This window comes from Salvelinus namaycush, chromosome 26 (assembly GCF_016432855.1).
Source record: "Salvelinus namaycush isolate Seneca chromosome 26, SaNama_1.0, whole genome shotgun sequence".
Taxonomy (NCBI): domain Eukaryota; kingdom Metazoa; phylum Chordata; class Actinopteri; order Salmoniformes; family Salmonidae; genus Salvelinus; species Salvelinus namaycush.
Window position 1 is genome coordinate 28,936,752 of NC_052332.1, and position 23,859 is coordinate 28,960,610.

General features: G+C 41.9%; 1 protein-coding gene across 1 annotated transcript; it reads left to right on the forward strand.

Moving 5' to 3' along the window:
* The first annotated feature begins 2,656 nt into the window (after window positions 1-2,656).
* Window positions 2,657-23,531, forward strand: LOC120021353 (nuclear RNA export factor 1-like). The gene is made up of 21 exons (XM_038965079.1): window positions 2,657-2,859; window positions 10,941-11,172; window positions 11,277-11,421; window positions 11,521-11,604; window positions 11,859-11,963; window positions 12,309-12,389; window positions 12,624-12,693; window positions 12,809-12,897; window positions 12,986-13,093; window positions 13,303-13,412; window positions 17,134-17,170; window positions 17,317-17,388; window positions 17,485-17,540; window positions 18,827-18,934; window positions 21,993-22,051; window positions 22,223-22,338; window positions 22,424-22,466; window positions 22,589-22,661; window positions 22,778-22,960; window positions 23,123-23,183; window positions 23,355-23,531. The coding sequence occupies exons 1-21, from the start codon at window positions 2,826-2,828 to the stop codon at window positions 23,391-23,393; spliced, it is 1,905 nt and encodes a 634-aa protein (XP_038821007.1). The 5' UTR covers window positions 2,657-2,825; the 3' UTR covers window positions 23,394-23,531.
* Window positions 23,532-23,859: the final 328 nt, after the last annotated feature.

Consider the following 23,859-nt stretch of genomic DNA (forward strand, 5'->3'; position numbering starts at 1 on the left):
GATCAGAAATAGTTAAGTCAATTCATACAAATTTCAAACTGAAAAGGATATTTGACGCAACTGATGAATGCTCTGGTTCTTTACAACTTTTAGTTTTATTGACTTTGATATCAATCAGTCATAGTTTAGTTTGGCTCATTACAGTGCATGTGCATTATGTTTTTCTTTACCTGCAATTGTGTACATGCAATGACTGTCAAGCAATGATTGTTTTTATGTTATTTAAGCTTTACTGCCCGAGTTTAAAAAATGCTGTGCACAAAATATGAATACATTCAATATTTTGTTGGTAATCAGGTAAAAGGTTGTATGCTGATGATAACATCTGAGGTTATTTTCCGGTGAAGTGGTTCTTTAAGAGTTAGTAGTGTCCTAGCAGTAGGTAGTCAGTTTTCACACTGAAATATAACAATGCAGTGACCGTGCTCTGTAACGTCCTGGCTTTTGATGTGAAATGTGTTTATGAGAGCGTTTTCTTTGTGCCCAGTTCACACCAATGTTGGAATAAGCAGCCTCTGACTTACAGTATCACAACAGCCCTATTCTACACTGAACAAAAATATAGACACAACATGTGTTGGTCCAATGTTTCATAAGCTGAAATAAAAGATCCCAGAAATGTTTCATATGCACAAAAAGCTTATTTCTCTAAAATGTTGTATAGAAATTTGTTTACATCTGTGTTATTGAGCATTTCTCTGTTGCCAAGATAATGCATCCACCTGAGCGGTATGGCATATCAAGAACCTGATTAAACAGCATGATCATTACATAGGTGAACCTTGTGCTGACGTCAATAAAAGGCCACCATAAAATGTGCAGTTTTGTCACACAACACAATGCCACAGATGTCTCAAGTTTTTAGGGAGCGTGCAATTGGCATGCTGACTGCAGGAATGTCCACCAGAGATATTGCCAGATAATTTAATGTTCATTTCTCTACCCTGAGAAGTTAATTTCTCTCCAATGTCGTTTTAGAGAATTTACATTTACATTACATTTAAGTCATTTAGCAGACGCTCTTATCCAGAATTTGGCAGTATGTCTAACCGGCCTCACAACCGCAGACCACATGTATTGCGTTGTGTGGGGGAGCGTTTTGCTGATGTCAACGTTGTGAACAGAGTGCTCCATGGTAGTGATGGGGTTATGGTATGGGCAGGCATATGCTACGGACAACAAAAACAATTGCATTTTATTAATGGCAATTTGAATGCACAGAAATAACGTGACCAGATCCTGAGGCCCATTGTGAGGCCCATTTTTGGTAAGGTATCTTTGACCAACAGATGCATATCTGTATTCCCAGTCATGTGGGCCTAATTAATTTATTTCAATTGACTGATTTCCTCATATGAACTGTAACTCAGTAAAATCTTTGAAATTGTTGCATGTTGCGTTTATATTTTTGTTAAGTATATTTCATGTGGAAAGTTTTGTTTCTCGGCGTACACATCATGGACAAACTGAAATGGTCCACCCACACAGACAGCGCAAGAGCGCCTCTTCAACCTCAGGAGGCTGAATAAATTTGGCTTGTCACCTAAAACCCTCACAAACTTTTACAGATGCACAATTGAGAGCATACTGTTGGGCTGTATCACCGCCCTCAACCGCAAGGCTCTCCAGAGGGTGGTGCGGTCTGCACAACGCATCACCGGGTCAAACTACCTGCCCTCCAGGACACCTACAGCACCCAATGTCATAGGAAGGCCAAAAAGATCATCAAGGACAACAGCCACCCGAGCCACTGCCTGTTCACCCCGCTACCATCCAGAAGGCGAGGTCAGTACAGGTGCATCAAAGCTGGGACCCGAAAGACTGAAAAACAGCTTCTATCTCAAGGCCATCAGACTGTTATACAGTCATCACTAACTCAGAGAGGCTGCTGCCTACATACAGACTCAAATCATTGGCCACTTTAATAAATGGATCACTAGTCACTTTAAATAATGCCACTTTAATAATGTTTACATATCTTACATTACTCATCTCGTATGTATATACTGTATTTTATACCATCTATTGCATCTTCCCTATGCCGCTCGGTCATTGCTCATCCATGTATTTATATGTACATATTCTTATTTAGATTTGTGTGTATTAGGTAGTTGTTGTGGAATTGTTAGATTACTTGTTAGATATTACTGCACTGTCGGAACTAGAAGCACAAGCATTTCGCTACACTCACATTAACATCTGCTAACCATGTGTATTGATTGGTGATAATGTAAAACTGTTGACTACTCTTTAAAAAAAAAAATTGGCTTTACGATGAACGATGGAGTTGTCAAGAGCACAAACAGATCTGGGACCAGGGTCCGTACTTACAAAGCGTCTCAGAGTAGGGGTCCTGATCTAGGACCAGGTACCCCTTGTCAATTCACTATCATCTAAAATGCCAAACTGATCCTAGGTCAGCATTCATACTCTGGGATGCTTTACTACAGGTTGATTTGTTGGCCTACTATGGAACAAAACACTTTTTTTTTTAACTTCACACTGTGAGATCCAGCATCAGAGGACCACACACAAACAAATAATACGTACATTTAAGAAATGTATCATGAAAATGTGTGAGAACTGTTTTTTCACATTTGAGAAATAAGTGTCATGAGGTCATCATTACCAGAGGGTCGTGAGCAAAGCGAGTTCGAGACCATTGCACATGCTCAGACGGCGGGGCCGTAAAGCTACATTGCATGTTACGAACAAAGCGAATGTCTTTGCTAACTTTTCACGGACGATAAACGCACATTTGCTGTACATATATAACTAACAATACCCACTATTATTGGAGTTAAGTGGGTGTTCGGTTCCTGACTATGTCAACAGCCGACGATTCACGTTACTACAATGGTACGTTGATGTTAGCTAGCTATCGTTAACGAACGTAGCTAACTAGCTACCTGTAAACAACAATGTTCTTCCTTGACAGTTATTTTTCTTTCGTAATACGACATGTGTTCTGAATTGGATAACTAGGAGTTGACACTACCTATAAATGATTTAACTTGTCAGCTTGGTAGGTAGCTAGCAATATAAAGTAATTAGCTAGCTGTGGTTAAACTTTAGAAGCTAGTTAGCTAGAACGTTTATATGTAACGTTGGCGCATTGTTTTACTCAGGACCATGGTGCGTGTGCGGGTACATTTTTATATGACAACACATCTAGTTGGCTAACATCACCTCTTGTGTTATAGACGTAGGTAACTAGTTACTGTAGCCAACATCAACGTTTAGTAATTTCACAACTAGCGCTCTAGCTACATCACAACATTGAAATTTGGCTGAAAACGTGTCTGCGTAGTAAAGCGAGAATTGGGCGATTCCACGCCACGAAGGCCCAGAAATAAATTAATAAATACCTGAGGGATAGGGCTGGAGAAATGTAACGAGTCTTAAATTCATAGACAAGGAATGATCAAGCGTGATATCAAATTGACGGTTTTAACCATGTTTTGAGGCGATATAGTGTTTGTTTACGTTGACTTTGTTTACATTGGAGTGAAAAAGCTTGTTTTATTGTGATGGGGTACGACAGTTGAACTAAGCTATTTTTTAAATTGATTTGACCTTTTATTTAACTAGGCAAGTCGGTTAAGAACAAATTCTTATTTTCAATGACGGCCTAGGAACAGTGGGTTAACTACCTTCAGGGGCAGAACGACAGATTTTTACCTTGTCAGCTTGGGGATTCGATCTTGCAACATTTTGGTTACTTGTCCAACGCTCTAACCACTAGGCTACCTGCCGCCCCAATGGGGCATGTTTGTCATATTTTTCAAGATTCATTGGGTACATTTAATTAATTCAGAAGTCTCTAAATGGATGAAGCAACTGCAGATTGCCCCTTTAATAAAACACAATTTTCCCACCACCATGAAAGAAAGACTAATGATACAGTACTTCCTGATATTGCATAGTATGTTCAGTCAGGGGTAAATAACAGACTGCTGCAACCTGATTGGGTTAACGCAGTGCGCAACATCCAGAAATTGTCTAAAAGTGGTGGTGGAAAATTGTGTTTTATTAACCCTTTACACACATGGGAATTGGCCTATATGGATAGGGCTAAATTGAAATGTTTCTTACAGAAGAAATATGAAATTAATAACCATGGTAGCAATTGAAAGGGAACAGTTTGGAGATTATTAGAAAATTATTAGACCAAAGGTGAGGACAACCGTTCACCTGACACGACTGAATCCAGACATTACACTGTTGAGTTTGTGTTTCACAGTTACTGTACTTTTTGCCACATTCGTTGATGGATAAATCTGAAAATATTCTGGATACATTCAGTAACATAAGAATATTCCTGGAAAATGTGCGGTAGTTGCAACAAAAGACAAAGTGACAAGGGTTTGAGTGAGAGTACTAACTGGTGCCTCCAGTGTGCACAGGTCCTAAGTAACTGTTACTGTTTGCGCAATCCAAAAACGGTCTGTTATAAATCGCGATCTGGGTGTTATGATAGCTTCATTTGAAAGCTTGTTCTATTGGCACCATTATTAGCTACAGTTGAAGTCGGAATTCCTGACATTTAATCCTAGTAAAAATTCCCTGTCTTAGGTCAGTTAGGATCACCACATTATTTTAATAATGTGAAATGTCAGAATAATAGTAACGTGATTTATTTCAGCTTATTTCTTTCATCACATTCCCAGTGGGTCAGAAGTTTACATACACTAAATTAGTATTTGGTAGCATTGCCTTTAAATTGTTGAACTTGGGTCAAACATTTCAGTAGCTTTCCACAAGCTTCCCACAATAAGTTGGGTGAATTTTAGCCCATTCCTCCTGACAAAGCTGGTGTAACTGAGTCAGGTTTCTAGGCCTCCTTGCTCGCACACACTTTTTCAGTTCTGCCCACAATTTTTCTATAGGATTGAGGTCAGGGCTTTGTGATGGCCACTCCAATACCTTGACTTTGTTGTCCTTAAACCATTTTGCCACAACTTTGGAAGTATGCTTGGGGTCATTGTCAATTTGGAAGACCTATTTGCGACCTAGCTTTAACTTCCTGACTGATGTCTTGAGACGTTGCTTCAATATATCCACATAATTTTGCTTCCTCATGAGCCATTTATTTTGTGAAGTGCACCAGTCCCTCCTGCAGCAAAGCACCTCCACAACATGATGCTGTCACCCCTGTGCTTCACGGTTGGAATGGTGTTCTTCGGCTTGCAAGCCTCCCCCTTTTTCGTCCAAACATAACGATGGTCATTATGGCCAAACAGTTCTAATTTTGTTTCATCAGACCAGAGGACAATTCTCCAAAAAAGTACGATCTTTGTTCCCATGTGCAGTTGCAAACCGTAGTCTGGCTTTTTTAATGGTGGTTTTGGAGCAGTGGCTTCTTCCTTGCTGAGCGGCCTTTCAGGTTATGTCGATATAGGACTAGTTTTACTGTGGATATAGATACTTTCATACCTGTTTCCTCCAGTATCTTCACAAGGTCCTTTGCTGTTGTTCTGAGATTGATTTGCACTTTTCGCACAAAAGTACGTTCATCTCTAGGAGACAGAACGCGTCTCCTTCCTGAGCGGTATGACGGCTGCGTGATCCCATGGTGTTTATACTTGCGTACTATTGTTTGTACAGATGAACGTGGTACCTTCAGGCGTTTGGAAATTGATCCCAAGGATGAACCAGACTTGTGGAGGTCTACAATTGGTTTTCTGAGGTCTTGGCTGATTTCTTTTGATTTTCCCATGATGTCAAGCAAAGAGGCACTGAGTTTGAAGGTAGGCCTTGAAATACATCCACAGGTACACCTCCAATTGACCCAAATGATGTTAATTATCCTATCAGAAGCTTCTAAAGCCATGACATCATTTTCTGGAATTTTCCAAGCTGTTTAAAGGCACAGTCAACTTAGTGTATGTAAACTTCTGACCCACTTGAATTGTGATACAGTGAATTATAAGTGATATCTGTCTGTAAACAGTTGGGAAAATTACTTGTGTCATGCACAAAGTAGATGTCCTAACTACAGGTCGACCGATTAATCGGAATGGCTGATTAATTAGGGCCGATTTCAAGTTTTCATAACATTTGGTAATCGGCATTTTTGGACACCAATTGTGGCCGATTACATTGCACTCCACGAGGAGACTGCGTGGCAGGCTGACTACCTGTTACGCGAGTGCAGCAAGAAGCCAAAATAAGTTGCTAGCTAGCATTAAACGTATCTTATAAAAAACAATCAATCTTAACATAATCACTAGTTAACTACACATGGTTGAGGATATTACTAGTTTATCTAGCTTGTCCTGCGTTGCGTATAATTGATGCGGTGCCTGTTCATTTCTCATCGAATCACAGCCTACTTCGCCAAACGGGTGATGATTTAACAAGCGCATTTGCGAAAAAGCACTGTCGTTGCACCAATGTGTACCTAACCATAAACATCGATACCTTTCTTTAAAATCAGTGCACAAGTATATATTTTTAAACCTGCATATTTAGTTAATTTTGCCTGCTAACACGAATTTCTTTTAACTAGGGAAATTGTGTCACTTCTCTTGCATTCCGTGCAAGCAGAGTCAGGGTATATGCAGCAGTTTGGGCCGCGTGGCTCGTTGCGAACTATGTGAAGACCATTTCTTCCTAACAACGACCGTAATTAATTTGCCAGAATTGTACATAATTATGACATAACATTGAAGGTTGTGCAATGTAACAGCAATATTTAGACTTAGGGATGCCACCCGTTAGATAAAATACGGAGCGGTTCCGTATTTCACTGAAAGAATCAACGTTTTGTTTTTAAAATGATAGTTTCCGGATTTGACCATATTAATAACCTAAGGCTCGTATTTCTTTGTGTTATTATGTTATAATTAAGTCTATGATTTGATAGAGCAGTCTGACTGAGCGGTGGTAGGCAGCAGCAGGCTCATAAGCATTCATTCAAACAGCACTTTCGTGCATTTGCCAGCAGCTCTTCGCTGTGCTTCAAACATTGAGCTGTTTATGACTTCAAGCCTATCAACTCCCGAGATTAGGCTGGTGTAACCGATGTGATATGGCTAGCTAGTCAGCGGGGTGCGCGCTAATAACGTTTCAATCGGTGACATCACTCGCTCTGAGACCTTGAAGTAGTTGTTCCCCTTGCTCTGCAAGGGCCGTGGCTTTCGTGGAGCGATGGGTAACGATGCTTCGAGGGTGGCTGTTGTCGATGTGTCCCTGGTTGGAGCACAGGTAGGGGCGAGGAAAAGGATGGAAGCTATACTGTTACACTGGCAGTACTATAGTGCCTATAAGAACATCCAATAGTCAAACGTATATGAAATACAAATGGTATAGAGAGAAATAGTCCTATAATAACTACAACCTAAAACTTCTTACCTGGGAATATTGAAGACTCATGTTCAGGAACCACCAGCTTTCATATGTTCTGAGCAAGGAACTTAAAAGTTAGCTTTTTTAATGGCACAAATTGCACTTTTACTTTCTTCTCCAACACTTTGTTTTTGCATTATTTAAACCAAATTGAACATGTTTAATTAGTTATTTGAGGCTAAATTGATTTTATTGATGTATTATATTAAGTTAAAATAAGTGTTCATTGTTCATTCAGTATTGTTGTAATTGTCATTATAAATAAATAAATCGGCCGATTAATCGGTATCGGCTTTTTTTGGTCCTCCAATAATCGGTATCGGCGTTGAAAAATCATAATCGGTCGACCTCTAGGCCTAACCGACTTGCCAAAACTATAGTTTGATAACAAGAAATTTGTGGAGTGGTTGAAAAACGAGTTTTAATGACTCCAACCTAAGTGTATGTAAACTTTCGACTTCAACTGTAAGTTAAAAAATACTATATTACATACTATATGTTAGGCTTTCACAATACAATTCAGGGAAACGGATCAGGATTTCGGTGCACATAGAAAGTGGTCTTGAGTGAATTCAGTTGCGTGTGCCATGGCAAGTTTTCTTCACAATAGACAAACAAACACAGGCTCATTCTGTTCAGATCAACCCAGGGTTTGACGCCATGTCATCTTGTAACTGTACATCAAACATAGTAATTATAAATGTCGTCACTATTTATGATATGGAAATGTGAAGTGCACATTTGGACTCGCAGGTGTTTGGCTTGCTTGTATCACATCAAAGCAGTATTTATTATAATCCTCAACGTCTCATCTTTCTAAATACATAGTCCTCTTAATTTACAGCATTTCCCTCGCTCAGACAACCAAAATGTTGCAATAGTTACCCAATTAGCAGGAGGAATGGGGGCAACTTCTTGTTGCGCAAGGGAATTTTTTTATGTACAAAAAACGGTCGCTGGGTGACGTGTATTACCGGCTGTGCAGATTAGGGTAGTGTACCCTTTAAGCCCACATACCCATTACGCCCCCTTCCATCTTTGAATTACAATAAAAAACAAAATGTTCTGCTGTTTAATGTTTTAACCAATTCATCTAGTTGTTATGGCCATACATTTTTATTCTAAGCTAATCAATGTTTTATGTTTTTGTTTTATGTTATTGATCGTTTTTTGTAAATTCCCACTGGTGGTCAATTTTCAAAGCAACAAAAAAACTTTGGTGTGGAGGCGACACTCGAACACATTTTCAGATGTTTTTTGTACCTTCTCAGATAAGTGATCATACTTTATGTAAAATTAAGGAATTCATTTGCTGATATATGCACATGATGGTTTATTTCATGGACATTAATTACCATCTAATGCCAATTGAAAATATGGGTTTTTCATGCTATCAATCGTGTGTGCCTGCATGTCATTCACAAAGTAGCAACATAACTTGGTGAACTACAACAAGATAATAATATATTTCAAGAATTCACAGCTTACATTTTTAAATGCAGTTGATGTTATTTTACTGTTAAATTAACTTTGCATTGTTTAACATAGATACCATTTTTGTAATTTTACATTTCTCAGGTGGGCTTAGGTTACAGTAGCACAAAAAGCACCCCTTATATACAGAATGTAAATGATAAAGAAATATTGTTCAATATGAACTTTGCATAATATTGTAGTCTATAGTGTATATTTCTACCCCAAACCATTGGTTTCCAAATATTTAATGAGTAGACTGATATTTTTTTCATACTTCAAGGGGTCTTAAAATTCAAAATCAAATAGGAAAATTATCCTTGGTATGACCTTCTTAAAACAATTCCATATACTGTAGCTTAGTAGACCCCCCCCCCCCCCCCCCCCCCCTCTTCAAAAGTACCAGCGAGCCCGCTGCAAGAGTATATTGGTGCTACACATTGGAGTTTCCAAAATGTTTGCATTGTAATTTCAGGAAATGTCCATAATATGTCTGCAGTAATGGTGGAATGATAGTGTTTCATAGTATTACTTACCCGTCATTGTTGTGATTGGCTGTGATATTTGCCAATTGATTTCTGCTGCCGGAGCGGTATTTGTTAATGGGAAAGCTGTTTTGACTTTGTGGCTGTGTTATCTAGTGGAAATTGGGTCAAACGGCCAATATTAACTGAACCAAAATATTAATGCAACATGTAAAGTGTTGGTCCCATGTTACATGAGCTGAAATAAAAGATTCCAGACATTTTCCACACACAAACAAACGTTTCTCAAAAATGCACAAATTTGTTTACATCCCTGTTAGTGAACATTTCTCCTTTGCCAATATCCACCTGACAGGTGTGGCATATCAAGGAGCTGATTAAACAGCATGATCACTACACCTGTGCACTCTAAAATGTGTAGTTTTGTCACACAACACAATGCCACAGATGTCTCAAGTTTTTAGGGAGCGTGCAATTGTCATGCAGACTGCAGGAATGTCCAACAGAGCTGTTGCCAGAGAATTGAATGTTAATTTCTCTACCATAAGCCGTCTCAACGTTGTTTTAGAGAATTTGGCAGTACGTCTAACCGGCCACACAACCGTAGACTACTTGTAACCCCGCTAGCCCAGGACCTCCACATCTGGCTTCTTCACCTGCGGGATTGTATGAGGCCAGCCACCTGGACATATGATGAAGCTGAAGAGTATTTCTGTCTATAATAAAGCCCTTTTGCGGGGGAATACTCATTCTGAATGGCTATTCCTGGCTCCCCAGTGGGTCGGCCTATGCCCTTCCAGGACCACCCATGGCTGCGCCCCTGGCCAGTCATGTGAAATCCATAGATTATGGCCTAATTCATTTTTCAATTGACTGATTTCCTTATATGAACTGGAACTCAGTAAAATCGTTAATTGTTGCATGTGGCATTTTTCTAATTTTGTTCAGTATAGAAATCGCTCCGTAATTTCCTGGTTGCTAAAATTCTACACTGTTCGCTCAATTTAAGTTTGTGAGAGAAAAAAACAAGCACTGAATAGTGTAGGGAATCATTGTAACATCTAAATTGCTGTGAAATATATTTTCAATAACAAAAAATATCGTTTTTAGAGCTGTTTGAAGCTGGTGGACCAAAACCGAAAGTAAAAGACTCAAGGACGAGTCTCCACCATATTACGGGGAAATGGGATGTGGGGGAGGTGAGATTTGTTTTGAATGCTGCCTAGTGCTGTTGCAATTCAGCTAGCTTCCACATAGGGGAGAAATTCTGTGTAGCACTTCTAAACAATATGTCTAAAATGAAGCAAAATCCAAAAGGTACTTTTGAGATATTAGTGTTTGTAATGTTGAATACATTTGTGACATTGTATTTCATAACAAAGCATATCAAACATCCTTCCTCCCAATGAAGTTTATATGTGAGAAATGCCAGAACAATCTGAGATACCAAAAATATTTTCGGGCCTTCCTGGTGTGGAATCGCCCAGCTAGCGTTCTTGCCAAACATGCATGATATCAAACGAAGATGACAGACCAGATCTGGGCCATTACTAGGCTAATAACTGCTGTAGCTTGGTTAAATTCCATTTTCTGTGAACTCAATACTTACTATAGTGACTCTTTGTCCATCAGATCACGATGACCGAGTTGGAGGACAAAAGGTTCGCAACCGTAAAGGCAGAGGGCCTTTCAGGGCCCCTATGTATAGTGACCAGGGGCCAGTAGGACCAGGGCCAAGACCAAGACATCGTGGTAGCCAAAGAGGCGGCGGCGGCCCGGGACACAGAGCGAGATTCGACGATGAGGATGGAGATGTGGCAATGACGGACAGCAACTCCCAAGATGGATCCTCCCAACACAGATTGTGAGTTTGTCAGGCTGAAGACAGAGAGTATTTCACTGAACATGTTTTTAGGTTTGATCTTAGAAGTTATCCTTTATCCACCCTCATGTTTTTTCCCCTGCTAGTAACCCTTATGGAAGGCCAAATCGGCGTGGTGACGACCGATTTGACCGGGGCCGCAGAGGTGGTGGAGGAGGTCACAGAGGTCGTGGGAATAACAAAGGAGGGGATGGAGGTGGAGGTGGCCGCAAGAACTGGTTCAAGATGTCTGTGAGTCCACGTTGTAAAATAGTGGGATAGCTTTACAGATTTACCAAACTGTCATTGATTGGATTGTACTTAGTCAATGCTAAATTGTGACTCTTGCAGGTCCCCTATGGAAAGAAATACGACAAAGACTGGCTGATAACAGCACTGCAGAATATCTGCTCCATGCCCTTCACGCCAGTACATGTAAGTGACCACTGCCTAGGGGCTCTTTTTGTTAGTCAATCTAGTCCAGAAATAGACTGAGCAGTGTTTCCCCTTTATGCATTTAGCAGCTGTGCCTCCACTGCAACTAAAAAAATATATATAAAATAAATGTTTTATTTACCTCTGCCACCACTGCTGAAATAAATTCTAGGGGAAACACTGGACTTAGTTTCATTCCCCTGAAATAGCTTCATTTTATTGACATTCTCTTTTTTCACCTCTGTTTTCCAAAGTACCACGTAGAGGGAAACCGAGCAGAGTTCTTTATTGATGATTCCACGACTGCGAATGCCTTGTTTAAAGTATCACGGAAGATCACAGACAAAGAGGGCTACAAGGTACTATTTTTTTCTCTCCACAAAACCGACCTCTGCTGGTTTTATCAAATGGTGTTAAGCGGGATATTTCTGGCAGACTGGACACCAGACATGAACACATTAATAACGCCAGCAGAAGTTTTCGATTAAGCAACAAGGCTGGCGTCAAAGTTAAGTTTGATGGCAATCAATAAGGATGGGACCATCAATAAATAAGACCTTGAGAAGGGGTCACGGTAAGGCTGTGGTTAATGATTAGGGCTTCGGAAAGGGCTTTCAATAGAAATTCTAGGACATAACCATTTCCCCCTGGGGATAGTCATTAAAAAACATGCCATTCACTCCTCCATCCTCCATCTTGTCCAGGTGACTGTACTGATGAATCCCTGTCCTCCACCCTCCTTTCTTCAGTCTGAACTAAAGCCAGCTGATCTGGAGCACCTGAAGGTAAGACAAGGAGACCAGCTCTTGAATAGGAGGAGTGATTGTTTTAATAACATTATTGTATTGATATTAGAGCCATCAGCAAGGTTATTACTTTTTCTTTCCTTCAACTCTACTTAGTAATGCCTCCTATTCTTTCAAGTACCCGCTAATGATAACAGTGCAACATTCATTATTTAGTTTCATGTATAGAGAGGTGTATGGGCTGAATGCGTAAAACTGTCTTTCTCTCATTAGCAATGCATGGCTAAACGTTTTGATGGCTCTCAACAAGCCCTGGACTTGAACAACATCCGGATAGACCCAGGTACACGGCAAGAGCAATTAGTCGCATCAAACGTTTTTCAATGTTGTATTTGCGTTATACGACATGTATTCTGGTAGTGCCGTCCAACACTCCTATACTTCCCTGATTTTCACAGACCTGGTGTCCCAGAACATTGATGTGACTTTGAACAGAAAGAACTCCATGCGTGCTGTTATTAAGATAATTGAGGAGAATATTCCAGAGGTATGGATGTGGTCGGTCCTTGTAGCTGAATAATGAAAGAATATGGATGCCTTCCTCTCCTCTTATCCCTTCTCCTTTCCTTCCACAGCTTGTTTGTCTGAACCTTAGCAACAACAAGCTATTTAGGCTGGATGACCTGTCAGAGCTGGTCAACAAGGTTCCCAACCTGAAGACACTCAACCTTTCTCATAACGAGGTGAGGAGACTGGGTCTGGTTGTGGCTCAACGGGACCTAACCCCAGCACTGACCTTTACTGGGCCTGCACAAAGTCTCCTCTTACTTTTCAGTTATTCACGTAATTAATTTAGTCAATTGACTGGGACTAGGAGTTTTCTCTCTCTGTCTGTTCTTGTGAGTAACACCTGGCTGTTTTATTGGATGTTCTTTTCCTGCCATCATTCCAGTTAAAGACAGAGCGCGAGCTGGACAGGATCAAGGGTCTTAAGCTGGTGGAGTTATGGCTTGAGAGGAACCCCCTTTGCGACTATTTCAAGGACCAGGCTTCATACATCAGGTCAGTCTGTGCTCAGGATGGCTGGGTGGGTAATGGTAGGCTGTTGACGGTGTGATATGCTCAGGATGGCTGGGTGGGTAATGGTAGGCTGTTGACGGTGTGATGTGCTCAGGATGGCTGGGTGGGTAATGGTAGGCTGTTGACGGTGTGATATTCTCAGGATGGCTGGGTGGGTAATGGTAGGCTGTTGACGGTGTGATGTGCTCAGGATGGCTGGGTGGGTAATGGTAGGCTGTTGACAGTGTGTTGTGAGATGGTTGGGAGGGGGGATAGTTCATTCTATTCCCTGTATTTCAGGGGGTAATTTGAATGTATTCAGGAAAGCCCTACTCTGTGGGATATCACATGTTATTTATGGATTATATGAGCCAGGAAGGACATGTTTGGTCTGGTACTACTGAATAGCAGCACAACGCTCAACTTCGAAGGAACCGGAGTGACTTGTTGATCACCATGCTATCAGAGAGTCTCACTGAGTCCTCCCACATTACTTCAATAACATAGGTGGTGATTAAGTTGTTAAGACTTGACATTATCTGTTCTTGGGCAAGTGTTGAAATCGCACAAACCTACTCGATGCTTGTGGGGAAGCACCTCAGTTCAAATGTAAAGCCACGTTTATGATTATTTTTATTTTAGGTGCATGCCATATGTGCCCATGTTATTAACATGATCAAACCATGAACCTCTTCATACTATATAGTTCAATATTAACCAGCCAACAAACGCATGCACAAGCATTTCACTACACTCACATTAACATCTGCTAACCATGTGTATGTGACAAATAAAATTTGATTTGATGGTTTTAGTTGAGGAAAATGGCTATCATTTCAATAATTTCTACACCCATGGCCCCTTCTAGATGCAGGTTTAACTGTCTGTCTGGGTACTCTCTTTTTGTTGTCTGTCTCAACTGATCTCACGCTTTCCCTCTCTGAAACTCAGCAGCTGATCTTTCCTCCATTTGTTTTCTGCAGTGAAGATGGCCCTGTGCCCCCTACAGACACCCCTGTATTAATTTAAATAAAATCCTGACAATTTAAATTTCAAGAGCCACTACCTCTAGCATACAAACTTAGCATGGATAATACTGACCACAGCATTGTGAATGAGACCCATACTTTGGGAAGAGCTTGGATCACTAAAATGGCATTGTGGAAAAGGAATCCTTTTGTAGCTCAGGTGGTAGAGCATGACGCTTGTAACGCCAGGGTAGTGGTTTTGATTCCCGGGACCACCCATACGTAAAATGTATGAATGCAAGCCTATAGGTCACTTTGGATAAAAGCATCTACCAAATGGCATATAGTGTATGTGTATATATATTAAAGATTCATATGGGAACATGGTGTTGGTACATCCTCTCATCCTCCCCTATACGGGTCATGAAATGTGGCCAGTGAAGAGGGCTGGTTAGCCAATGACGGGTAAGATCCCACCTTTGATACCGGGACAACCTAAGACAGGCACAGTCGTGCATCTGGCCACATCATACCTACGTACGTATGCACTTTGATACGTACAGTATATGCTGAACGAAGAAGACATTGAAGTAAAGAACAAAGATTTGCGCTACAGGCCTGGGGTTGGTGCGGGAGAGAGGTTTCCAAAAAGCCAAGCAGAGTCCCCAAATACAAGCTTTCTCATAATTTCCTTAAATCTAACATGCCTTCAAGGCTTGTTTGTGCCACAAGTTGGTTGACACATCTCAGAATGTAACAGCTGGAGTGAAGGAGAGGCTTTGAGAATGAGGGACACAAAGATGTATCAAGAGACCCTCAATTAGTGGGATTTCTAAATATATGAAGTTGATTTCCAGTTAAGGATATAACATTTAATGTTTATTCTGTGGTCATAAACACATGCAGTCACCTCAGAATGGTCACTGATAAAGTTTAGGACTTGTTTGGTCCTTCCTCAGATATCCCTCTCAACATGTTTCCCTAAAAAGAAAAATGTTTGTTTAATAGGGCTTGGATGCCCTATTTGTTTAACCACCCCCAAAATGTTAAAGTTGAAGTGGGGTCCAAAATTGTATTTATTTTTGGTACCAAAAATGTTGTGTAAGATATGCAGTATCATTCTTGCATTAATCAATGCTAGCAACAGAGGTTCCTTCTGTAGTGGCGCTCAGGGCCCAGCTCTTTCTGTTTCTTTTCTTTTCTATTTGTGTCTTTTCTTCATCTGAAGGGGATGCTTTGCATGGTCTCCTCAAATAACACATTTTCTATTCCTTAAGGCTCGCTAACATACCACTCAATCACCCTAGTGGAATTGCATCTTCTATCAAAGCTTTTTGTGAACTCCTCTTTGATGTTTTGGTTTGATCATGCCTGTCTTGTTCTATGTTACCATAAGTTTTCCCTCTTCCCTTTCTACCTGAAACGACATGGTGTAACTAACCAACCTTAATGTAATGGATTAACCCCCCCCGTGTATACCCATGATTCATGTCAATCTTTCATCTCCAACAGTCTCCATCACCTCCTCTACAGTCTTTAGATTCCATTTCACTGTCTCTTGGTCCTGTGACGTGTGTGTGTCAGACACCTCAAACATGCAACATTTGAGTAGTTTGACCATAATCTCACTCTTGTGGTCTCTACCAAGTACATTGGTTACACCACGGGCCACTCCCCTATGCGTGTGAAAAGCACTGATTTGTCTCTTGTTGGTATGGGGCGCTCACAACCAACGTTCACACCCCTACGACCCCTTCCAAGACAACGTGTGTTTCGGCGTTTAGGGGGGGACGGTGAGTATCATCACAAAGGGGTGAGTACATTGCCACAGGAAAGGGGGCCGAGGCCTACCGAGTGGCGCAGTGGTTTAAGGCACTGATCAGTGCTAGATGCGTCACTACAGATCCAGGTTCGATCCCGGGCTGTATCGCAGCCGGCCGCAACCGGGAGACCCATGAGGCGACACACAATTGGCCAAGCATCGTCCGGGTTAGGGGAGGGTTTGGCCGGCTGGGATGTCCTTGTCCCATCGCGCTCTAGCGACTCCTTGTGGCTTCTGGGCGCATGCACGCTGACACGGTCGCCAGGTGTACGGTGTTTCCTCCAACACATTGGTGCGGCTGGCTTCCGGGTTAAGCAAGCAGTGTGTCAAGAAGCAGTGCAGCTTGGCAGGGTTGTGTTTCGGAGGACTCATGGCTCTCGACCTTCGCCTCTCCCGAGTCCGCATGGGAGTTGCAGTGATGGGACAAGACTGTAACTAACAATTGGATATCACGAAATTGGGGTAAAAAGTACAAAAAAATACATAAATAAAGAAAAGGGGCTGTCGTCATAGATTGATTTGGTATTGGTTTATCTGTATTGTACCGTTCATATTAGTACAAGAGGATGTGTCGTTGTAACATTGAGTACCTCTCCACTGATATGCAGAGCTGACTATGTCATGATCAGGCATGGGTGTGTTCTATTCTGAACAATCAGTTCGAACCAATATATGCCGTTATAATGACGAATCAAGTCCATGTTGGTCTTTACTGCCTAGTTCCGTTCCCTCATTTCAGTTAACTGTATGGACAGGGATTATATCAACATTTGGGTGGCTATTAGAGATCCTTATCCATGGGTGAGGCTGTGAGTGCATGAGCATATATATGCGTTTGTGGTTGAATAGTGTTTAGGGGGATGACTCTGTCTTTATATATAATCAGCACTAACTCCTGTCTCTTATCTTCTGTGTTTTTGTGAATGTCGGACAGCGAGGTGAGAGAGAGGTTCCCCAGGCTTCTCAAACTGGTAAGGATTCAATCAAACGCTTTTAGGATTTCAACAATTGTTTATTCAACTCGTTTTGGATATTATTATTGTATTTTGTGAAGAATTTACATCTCTTCAATTAGTCATCTTTGTATTCTCTCCTTGACCTCTCTAACTCTCACTAGGACGGTCAGGATCTCCCCCCGCCCATAGTCTTTGATGTGGAGGTGACTCCTGCCGCCCTTCCACCTTGCAAGGTAATACATGCACACCATTGGTTCTCATTTAGGGGCTTTGCATGTAACCGTGTGTCAGTTTTCTTTTAAATTCTCACCCTTCGACTGATGTCACAGCCCAGCTACTTCTGCTCTGAAGAGATCAAGACTCCCATCGTTGGCTTCCTACAACAGTGAGTTTTATGTTGAATCCACGGACACAAATGCATACACATTACTGTACAAATATACACGTACACTACACACTGTTATAGATGCGGTAAAAAGGTCAATGGAACTCGACCAAAACAATGGAAATGCCAAGGAAACGCTTGGTGGAAAGATTATGAATAACCTCATTGCTCCCCAGCAAAATTATCCTACATTTAGGCCATTGTTTATATGTGTATTTCACACAATGTTGATATAGAAATCATCGTATAATGCTTGTATGGATGTCAACCCCTATACATGTTCATGTCATCGTCACCAATCAACTGCATTACAGTTAAAGACTACTTTGAACATCACCACTGATTTCTGTATGCTAGTGTTAGCAGTTGATGTTACGATTCAATAGCACAGACCCCAAAGCAAATCCGGGAGAAAAATAGGTTTATTCAATGCTATGTTGAGAGGTAGATGTTCATTCACCCCTGTCCTTAGTGATTCTCTCCTCAGAACAAAGGGACAGGGTGTAGTTTTATAACCCAGCCCTAGCATGTGGTTGACCAATTAGAATTCCTTGCAATAAAACTACGCCAATGGCCAAATAACAAGTATCCTATTTCAGCCTCAATGTATAAACAATTTGGACCAATGAGAACTCGCCAAGTAGCTATGAGTCCCGGACTGAAATTCCTCCCATGTCTCTGACCCATTGATCATTAATCCCCTATTACAGAAAAAACACTATTTCCATTGATCGTTAGTACTATATTGACTTTTAGTACTCTATTGACCTATCGTCCTCTGCGTTGTGTATTTATCGTCAAAATATTCTTACACTAGCTATGCTACCAGCTTATACAAACGGAAGTTAACATTTTAGCAGTTACTACTAAACCCTGAAAAGGGACAACTTCTAAATGTTATGCAGTGAAAACAGCCAAATATATCCAAATCAGACTGTAGTAACCACATTGTGGGCCTGTTACAATACATACAATACAATACATGACGGATTTGACAAATATCCACTTTGTTAGAGCCGATTTGTTAAATGTGAGCCAATCCGGCGTTCCATTAACCTCTTTACCGCATGTAGCCTTTGCAAATCTCAACTAAGCCAGAACCCAAAATGCTCTGATGCACTACAACACACCTTTGTTTTTGTTTAAAACAAAAAGGCAGCATGATTTTTTTATTTTTATAAGACACATTGATCTGCTTTGATAGTATCTATTTGTACTGATTGGAAATGTAAGTTGTTGTGTGTTTCTTATGATGTAAGTTTTTAAAGAATAACTTTTTCCCCCAGATACTACAGTGTGTATGACTCCGGAGACAGGCAGCCTTTGTTAGACGCCTACCACGATGGAGCAACCTTCTCCTTGAGCATGCCCTTCACCATGCAGAACCCCTCCAGGTACCCCTTGGCTAGTTATTAATGTTCCCTGTCTCCAGCAGCATTCATAAACAGTGTCAAAAAAAAAAGTTAAAGATGGCGCCGGGGGAGATGGCTACCGTTTTACGGGCTCCTAACCAATTGTGCTGTTGTGTGCGGGTTTTTTGCGTTATTTTTAACTTATTTTGTACATAATGTTTCTGCCACCGTCTCTTATGACCGAAAAGAGCATCTGGATATCAGGACAGTGATTACTCACCTCGTACTGGACCATGATTTTTTTCTTTAACGAGTTAGACGAGAAGGGTTTGCTTCAGACACCCGACAAGGCCCAAATCCACGTCATTCACATGAAGAAGAGACGGAGATATCGGGGATGTAGGTCGGGGTTCCTTGTAAGGATCCGAGGGCGAATGAGTAATCCCCCTCTACCATCAGTCCTATTAGCCAACGTGCAATCATTGGGTAACAAAATGGATGAGCTCCGATCTAGACTATTATACCAACGGGACATTAAAAACTGTAATATCTTATGTTTCACCGAGTCATGCATGAAAGACGACATGGATAACATACAGCTGGCGGGGTTTTCAGTCCATCGGCAAGATAGAACAGCTGCCTCCGTTAAGACAAGGGGTGGCGGTCTGTGTCTATTTATAAATAACAGCTGGTGCACAAAATCTAATTTTAAGAAAATCTCAAGGTTTTGCTCGCTTGATGTAGAGTATCTCATGATAAGCTGTAAACCACACTATTTACCAAGAGAGTTTTCATCTATATTTTTGGTAGCTGTCTATCTACCGCCATAAACCGATGCTGGCACTAAGACGGCACTCAACGAGCTGTATAAGGCCATACGCAACAAGAAAATGCTCATCCAGAGACGGTACACCACATCAGTCACTGACTTCATCAATAAGTGCATTGATGACGTCGTCCCCATAGGGACCGTATGTACATACCCCAACCAGAAGCCATGGATTACAGGCAACATCCGCACTGAACTAAAGGGTAGAGCTGCCGCTTTCAAGGAGCGGGAGTCTAACAAGAAATCCCACTATGCCCTCCAACGAACCATCAAACAGGCAAAGCATCAATACAGGACTAAGATTGAATCGTACTACACTGGCTCCGATGCTTGTTGGATGTGGCAGGGCTTGCAAACTATTACGGACTACCAAGGGAAGCACAGCCACGAGCTTCCCAATGACACAAGCCTACCAGACGAGCTAAATAACTTCTATGCTCGCTTCGAGGCAAGCAACACTGAAGCATGCATGAGAGCATTAGCTGTTCCGGACGACTGTGTGATCACGCTCTCCGTAGCCGATGTAAGTAAGACCTTCAAACATTCAAAAGGCCGCAGGGCCAGACTGATTACCAGGACGTGTACTCCGAGCAGGCGCTGACCAACTGGCAAGTGTCTTCACTGACATTTTCAACCTGTCCGTGACCGAGTCTGTAATACCAACATATTTCAAGAAGACCACCATAGTCCCTGTGCCCAAGAACACTAAGGTAACCTGCTTAAATGACTACCGACCCGTAGCATTCATGTCTGTAGCCATGAAGTGCTTGGAAAGGCTGGTCATGGCTCACATCATCACCATTATCCAAGAAACCCTAGACCCACCCCAATTTGTATACCGCCCCAACAGACCCACAGATTATGCAATCTCTATTGCACTTCACACTGCCCTTTCTCACCTGAACAAAAGGAACACCTATGTGAGAATGCTCATTGGCTGCAGCTCAGGGTTCAACACCATAGTGCCCTCAAAGATCATCAATAAGCTAAGAACCATGGGACTAAACACCTCCCTCTGCAACTGGATCATGGACTTCCTGATGGGCTGCCCCCAGGTGGTAAGGGTAGGTAACAACACATCTGCCACGCTGATCCTCAACACAGGGGCCCCTCAGGGGTGTGTGCTCAGTCCCCTCCTGTACTCCCTGTTCACCCATGACTGCATGGCCAAGCACGACTCCAACACCATCATTAAGTTTGCTGACGACACAAGGTAGGCCTGATCACCGACAACGATGAAACAGCCTATAAGGAGGAGGTCAGTGCCAGGATAACAAACTCCCTCACTGTGATCAAGACAAAGGGGATGATTGTGAACTACAGAAAAAGGAGGACTGAGCACGTCCCATTCTCATCGACGGGGCTGCAGTGGAGCAGGTTGAGATCTTCAAGTTCCTTGGTGTCCACATCAACAACAAACTATCATGGTCCAAACACACCAAGACAGTTGTGAAGAGGGCACGACAACGCCTATTCCCCTTCAGGAGACTGAAAAGATTTGGCATGGGTCCTCAGATTCTCAGAAAGTTCTACAGCTGCACCATCAAGAGCATCCTGACTGGTTGCATCACTGCCTGGTATGGAAACTGCTCGGCCTCTGACCGCAAGGCACTACAGAGGGTAGTGTGTACGGCCCAATACATCACTGGGGCCAAGCTTGCTGCCATCCAGGACCTCAATACCAGGCGGTGTCAGAGGAAGGCCCCAAAAAATTGCCGAAGACTCCAGCCGCCCTAGTCAGACTGTTCTCTCTGCTACCACACGGCAAGCGGTACCAATTCTAGGTCCAAAAGGCTTCTTAACAGCTTCTACCCCCAAGCCATAAGACTCCTGAACAGCAAGTCAAATGACTACCCAGGCATTTTGCTTTGTCCCAGCCCCACCCCCATTTTTACGCTGCTGCTGCTCTGTTTATTATCCATGCAGTCACTTGACCTCTACCTACATGTACATATTACCTTCACAAACCGGTGCCCCCTGGACATTGACTGTACCGGTAGGCCCTGTATATAGCCGCGCTACTGTTTTATTGTTGCTCCTTAATTATTTCTTGTTCTTCTATTTATTTACTTCAGTTTATTTTAGTAAATACTATTAAATAAGTGTTAACTGCATTGTTGGTTAAGGTAAGTAAGCATTTCACTAAGGTCTACTACACCTGTTGTATTCGGCGCATGTGACAAATAACATTTGATTTGAGTCACTCAGTATCACCTATTTGTCACCTGTTTCTAAGGTAGTCAGTTGGTCACTGTCTCCCTTTGTCTCTAGGTGCAGTCTTGGAGATTACCATAAAGACAGTCGCAACCTGAAAAAGCTCAAGGATCCCAGTGAGTCTCGGACTTCTGAATCGCTACTTCAGTTTTCAGAAGTGATGGTTGTCATGATGTCATCTCTTGCAAATGTAGTCTGAATAAAGTAAACCTGTTGGTAGTGAGTCACCATGATTGTGTTCACTCATATACACAAAGTAAATTATTTGAATACCTTTGTTCTTTCAGCCACACGATTCCGCTTACTGAAGCACACTCGTCTGAATGTGGTGGCTTTCCTGAGCGAACTGCCCAAAACGCAGCATGACACTGCATCTCTAATTGTGGACGTCAACACCTTCACCGTGAGTAGAGTACTTTTATAACCATCAATTCACATTCAAAGCCCATGACCATCCTTGATCTCATGTCCCTCTCCTACTCCTGTAGAACACGTTACTGTCGTTCACAGTCACTGGAGTGTTCAAAGAAGGTATGCTTGTTCAACTTTTCTAACTTGGTTAACATATGTAGTTTCCCTATTTTGTTCCCCACATTTTCATTCCACAAAAAGTCATGAACCATGTATGTTGCTTTCTCCTTCTGTCACGCCAGTTGAAGGTAAATCCCGCGACTCTGTGAGAGCTTTCTGCCGGGTGTTTGTCACAGTGCCAGCTGGAGGGACAAGGTAGGCCCTACAGCTAGCCAAAACTCAGCCAGATATGTACTTTGTCTTGATCTCACTAAAAATGTTGATACTAATGGGGGGGGGAAATTCCTTATGTATTCCTCTCGTTTCAAAAGTCTTTGCATAGTGAATGACGAGCTGTTTGTGCGCAATGCTACGACTGAGGAGATCCGCCGGGCCTTCGTGGCACCTGCCCCCACCCCATCCAGCAGTCCTGTCCCCACCCTTTCAGCCCCCCAGCAAGAGATGCTCTCTGCCTTCTCACTCAAGTCCGGCATGAATCTTGAATGGTCCCAGAAGTAAGTGGGAAACAGTTACTTTGCATTTGATTTTAAGTGGGCTCAAGTAGTGACAAACGCTGTCCCCTATTGTCACGTTGCTTTGTTTTTTTATGTACAGGGTTTTGTGGGTGGAATGTTGCATTCATATTGGTTCTAACCTACTTTATCAATGTATATCAGGTGCCTACAGGACAATGAGTGGGATTTCAACCGAGCAGGGCAGGTCTTCACAGACCTCAAGGTAAATAGCTCCATATATTACTCTGTAAACGAGACCGTAAACATTCCTAGATTCAAATCTTCATCCTAGTAAAGTATGTAAGGGAGCAATGTGTGTTGCTTTAGTTTTGACTGAATGTTATGCAACCTTTTAGGCTTCAGATAGCAAAACTTCTGCTCCATTTCTCCTCAGGCTCATGGAAAGATCCCAGATGTCGCTTTCATAAAGTGAACAGGAATGACTGAAGATTTTTAATTGTCATTGGTCTTATTTCCGTTGATTCTTATGCAGTTACCCTTCTGGATTACAAGATAACATATACTTCATTATTTGTGTACTTATAATTAAACATGATTTAACGTGTTCAAATAGGCTTGTTATTTCATCACACCGAACATCTTCCTAATATTGAGTGGCAGCCCCCATTTTGCTCTCAGAACAGCATGGACTCTATGCTAGCCCATGTTGGCTGGATATCCTTTGGGTGGTGGACCATTCTTGATACATGGGAAACAGTGTGAAAACCCCAGTATTGTTGCACCTACTACCATACCCTGTTCAAAGGCACTTCAATCTTTTGTCCTACTCATCTGTCTCAAGGCTTAAAAATGTTTGAACCTGTCTCCTCCGCTTCGTCTACACTGAAGTGGATTAAACAAGTGACCAATCTCGGAAAGAGCAGGTGTTCCTAATGTTT

Coding starts and splice junctions, on each gene's coding strand:
- LOC120021353 (XM_038965079.1), top strand. CDS start 2,826: ATGTCAACAGCCGACGATTCACGTTACTACAATG. Junction 11,605..11,858: donor TGCCCTTCACGCCAGTACAT/GTAAGTGACCAC, acceptor TGTTTTCCAAAG/TACCACGTAGAGGGAAACCG. Junction 17,541..18,826: donor ATCGTTGGCTTCCTACAACA/GTGAGTTTTATG, acceptor TTTTTCCCCCAG/ATACTACAGTGTGTATGACT.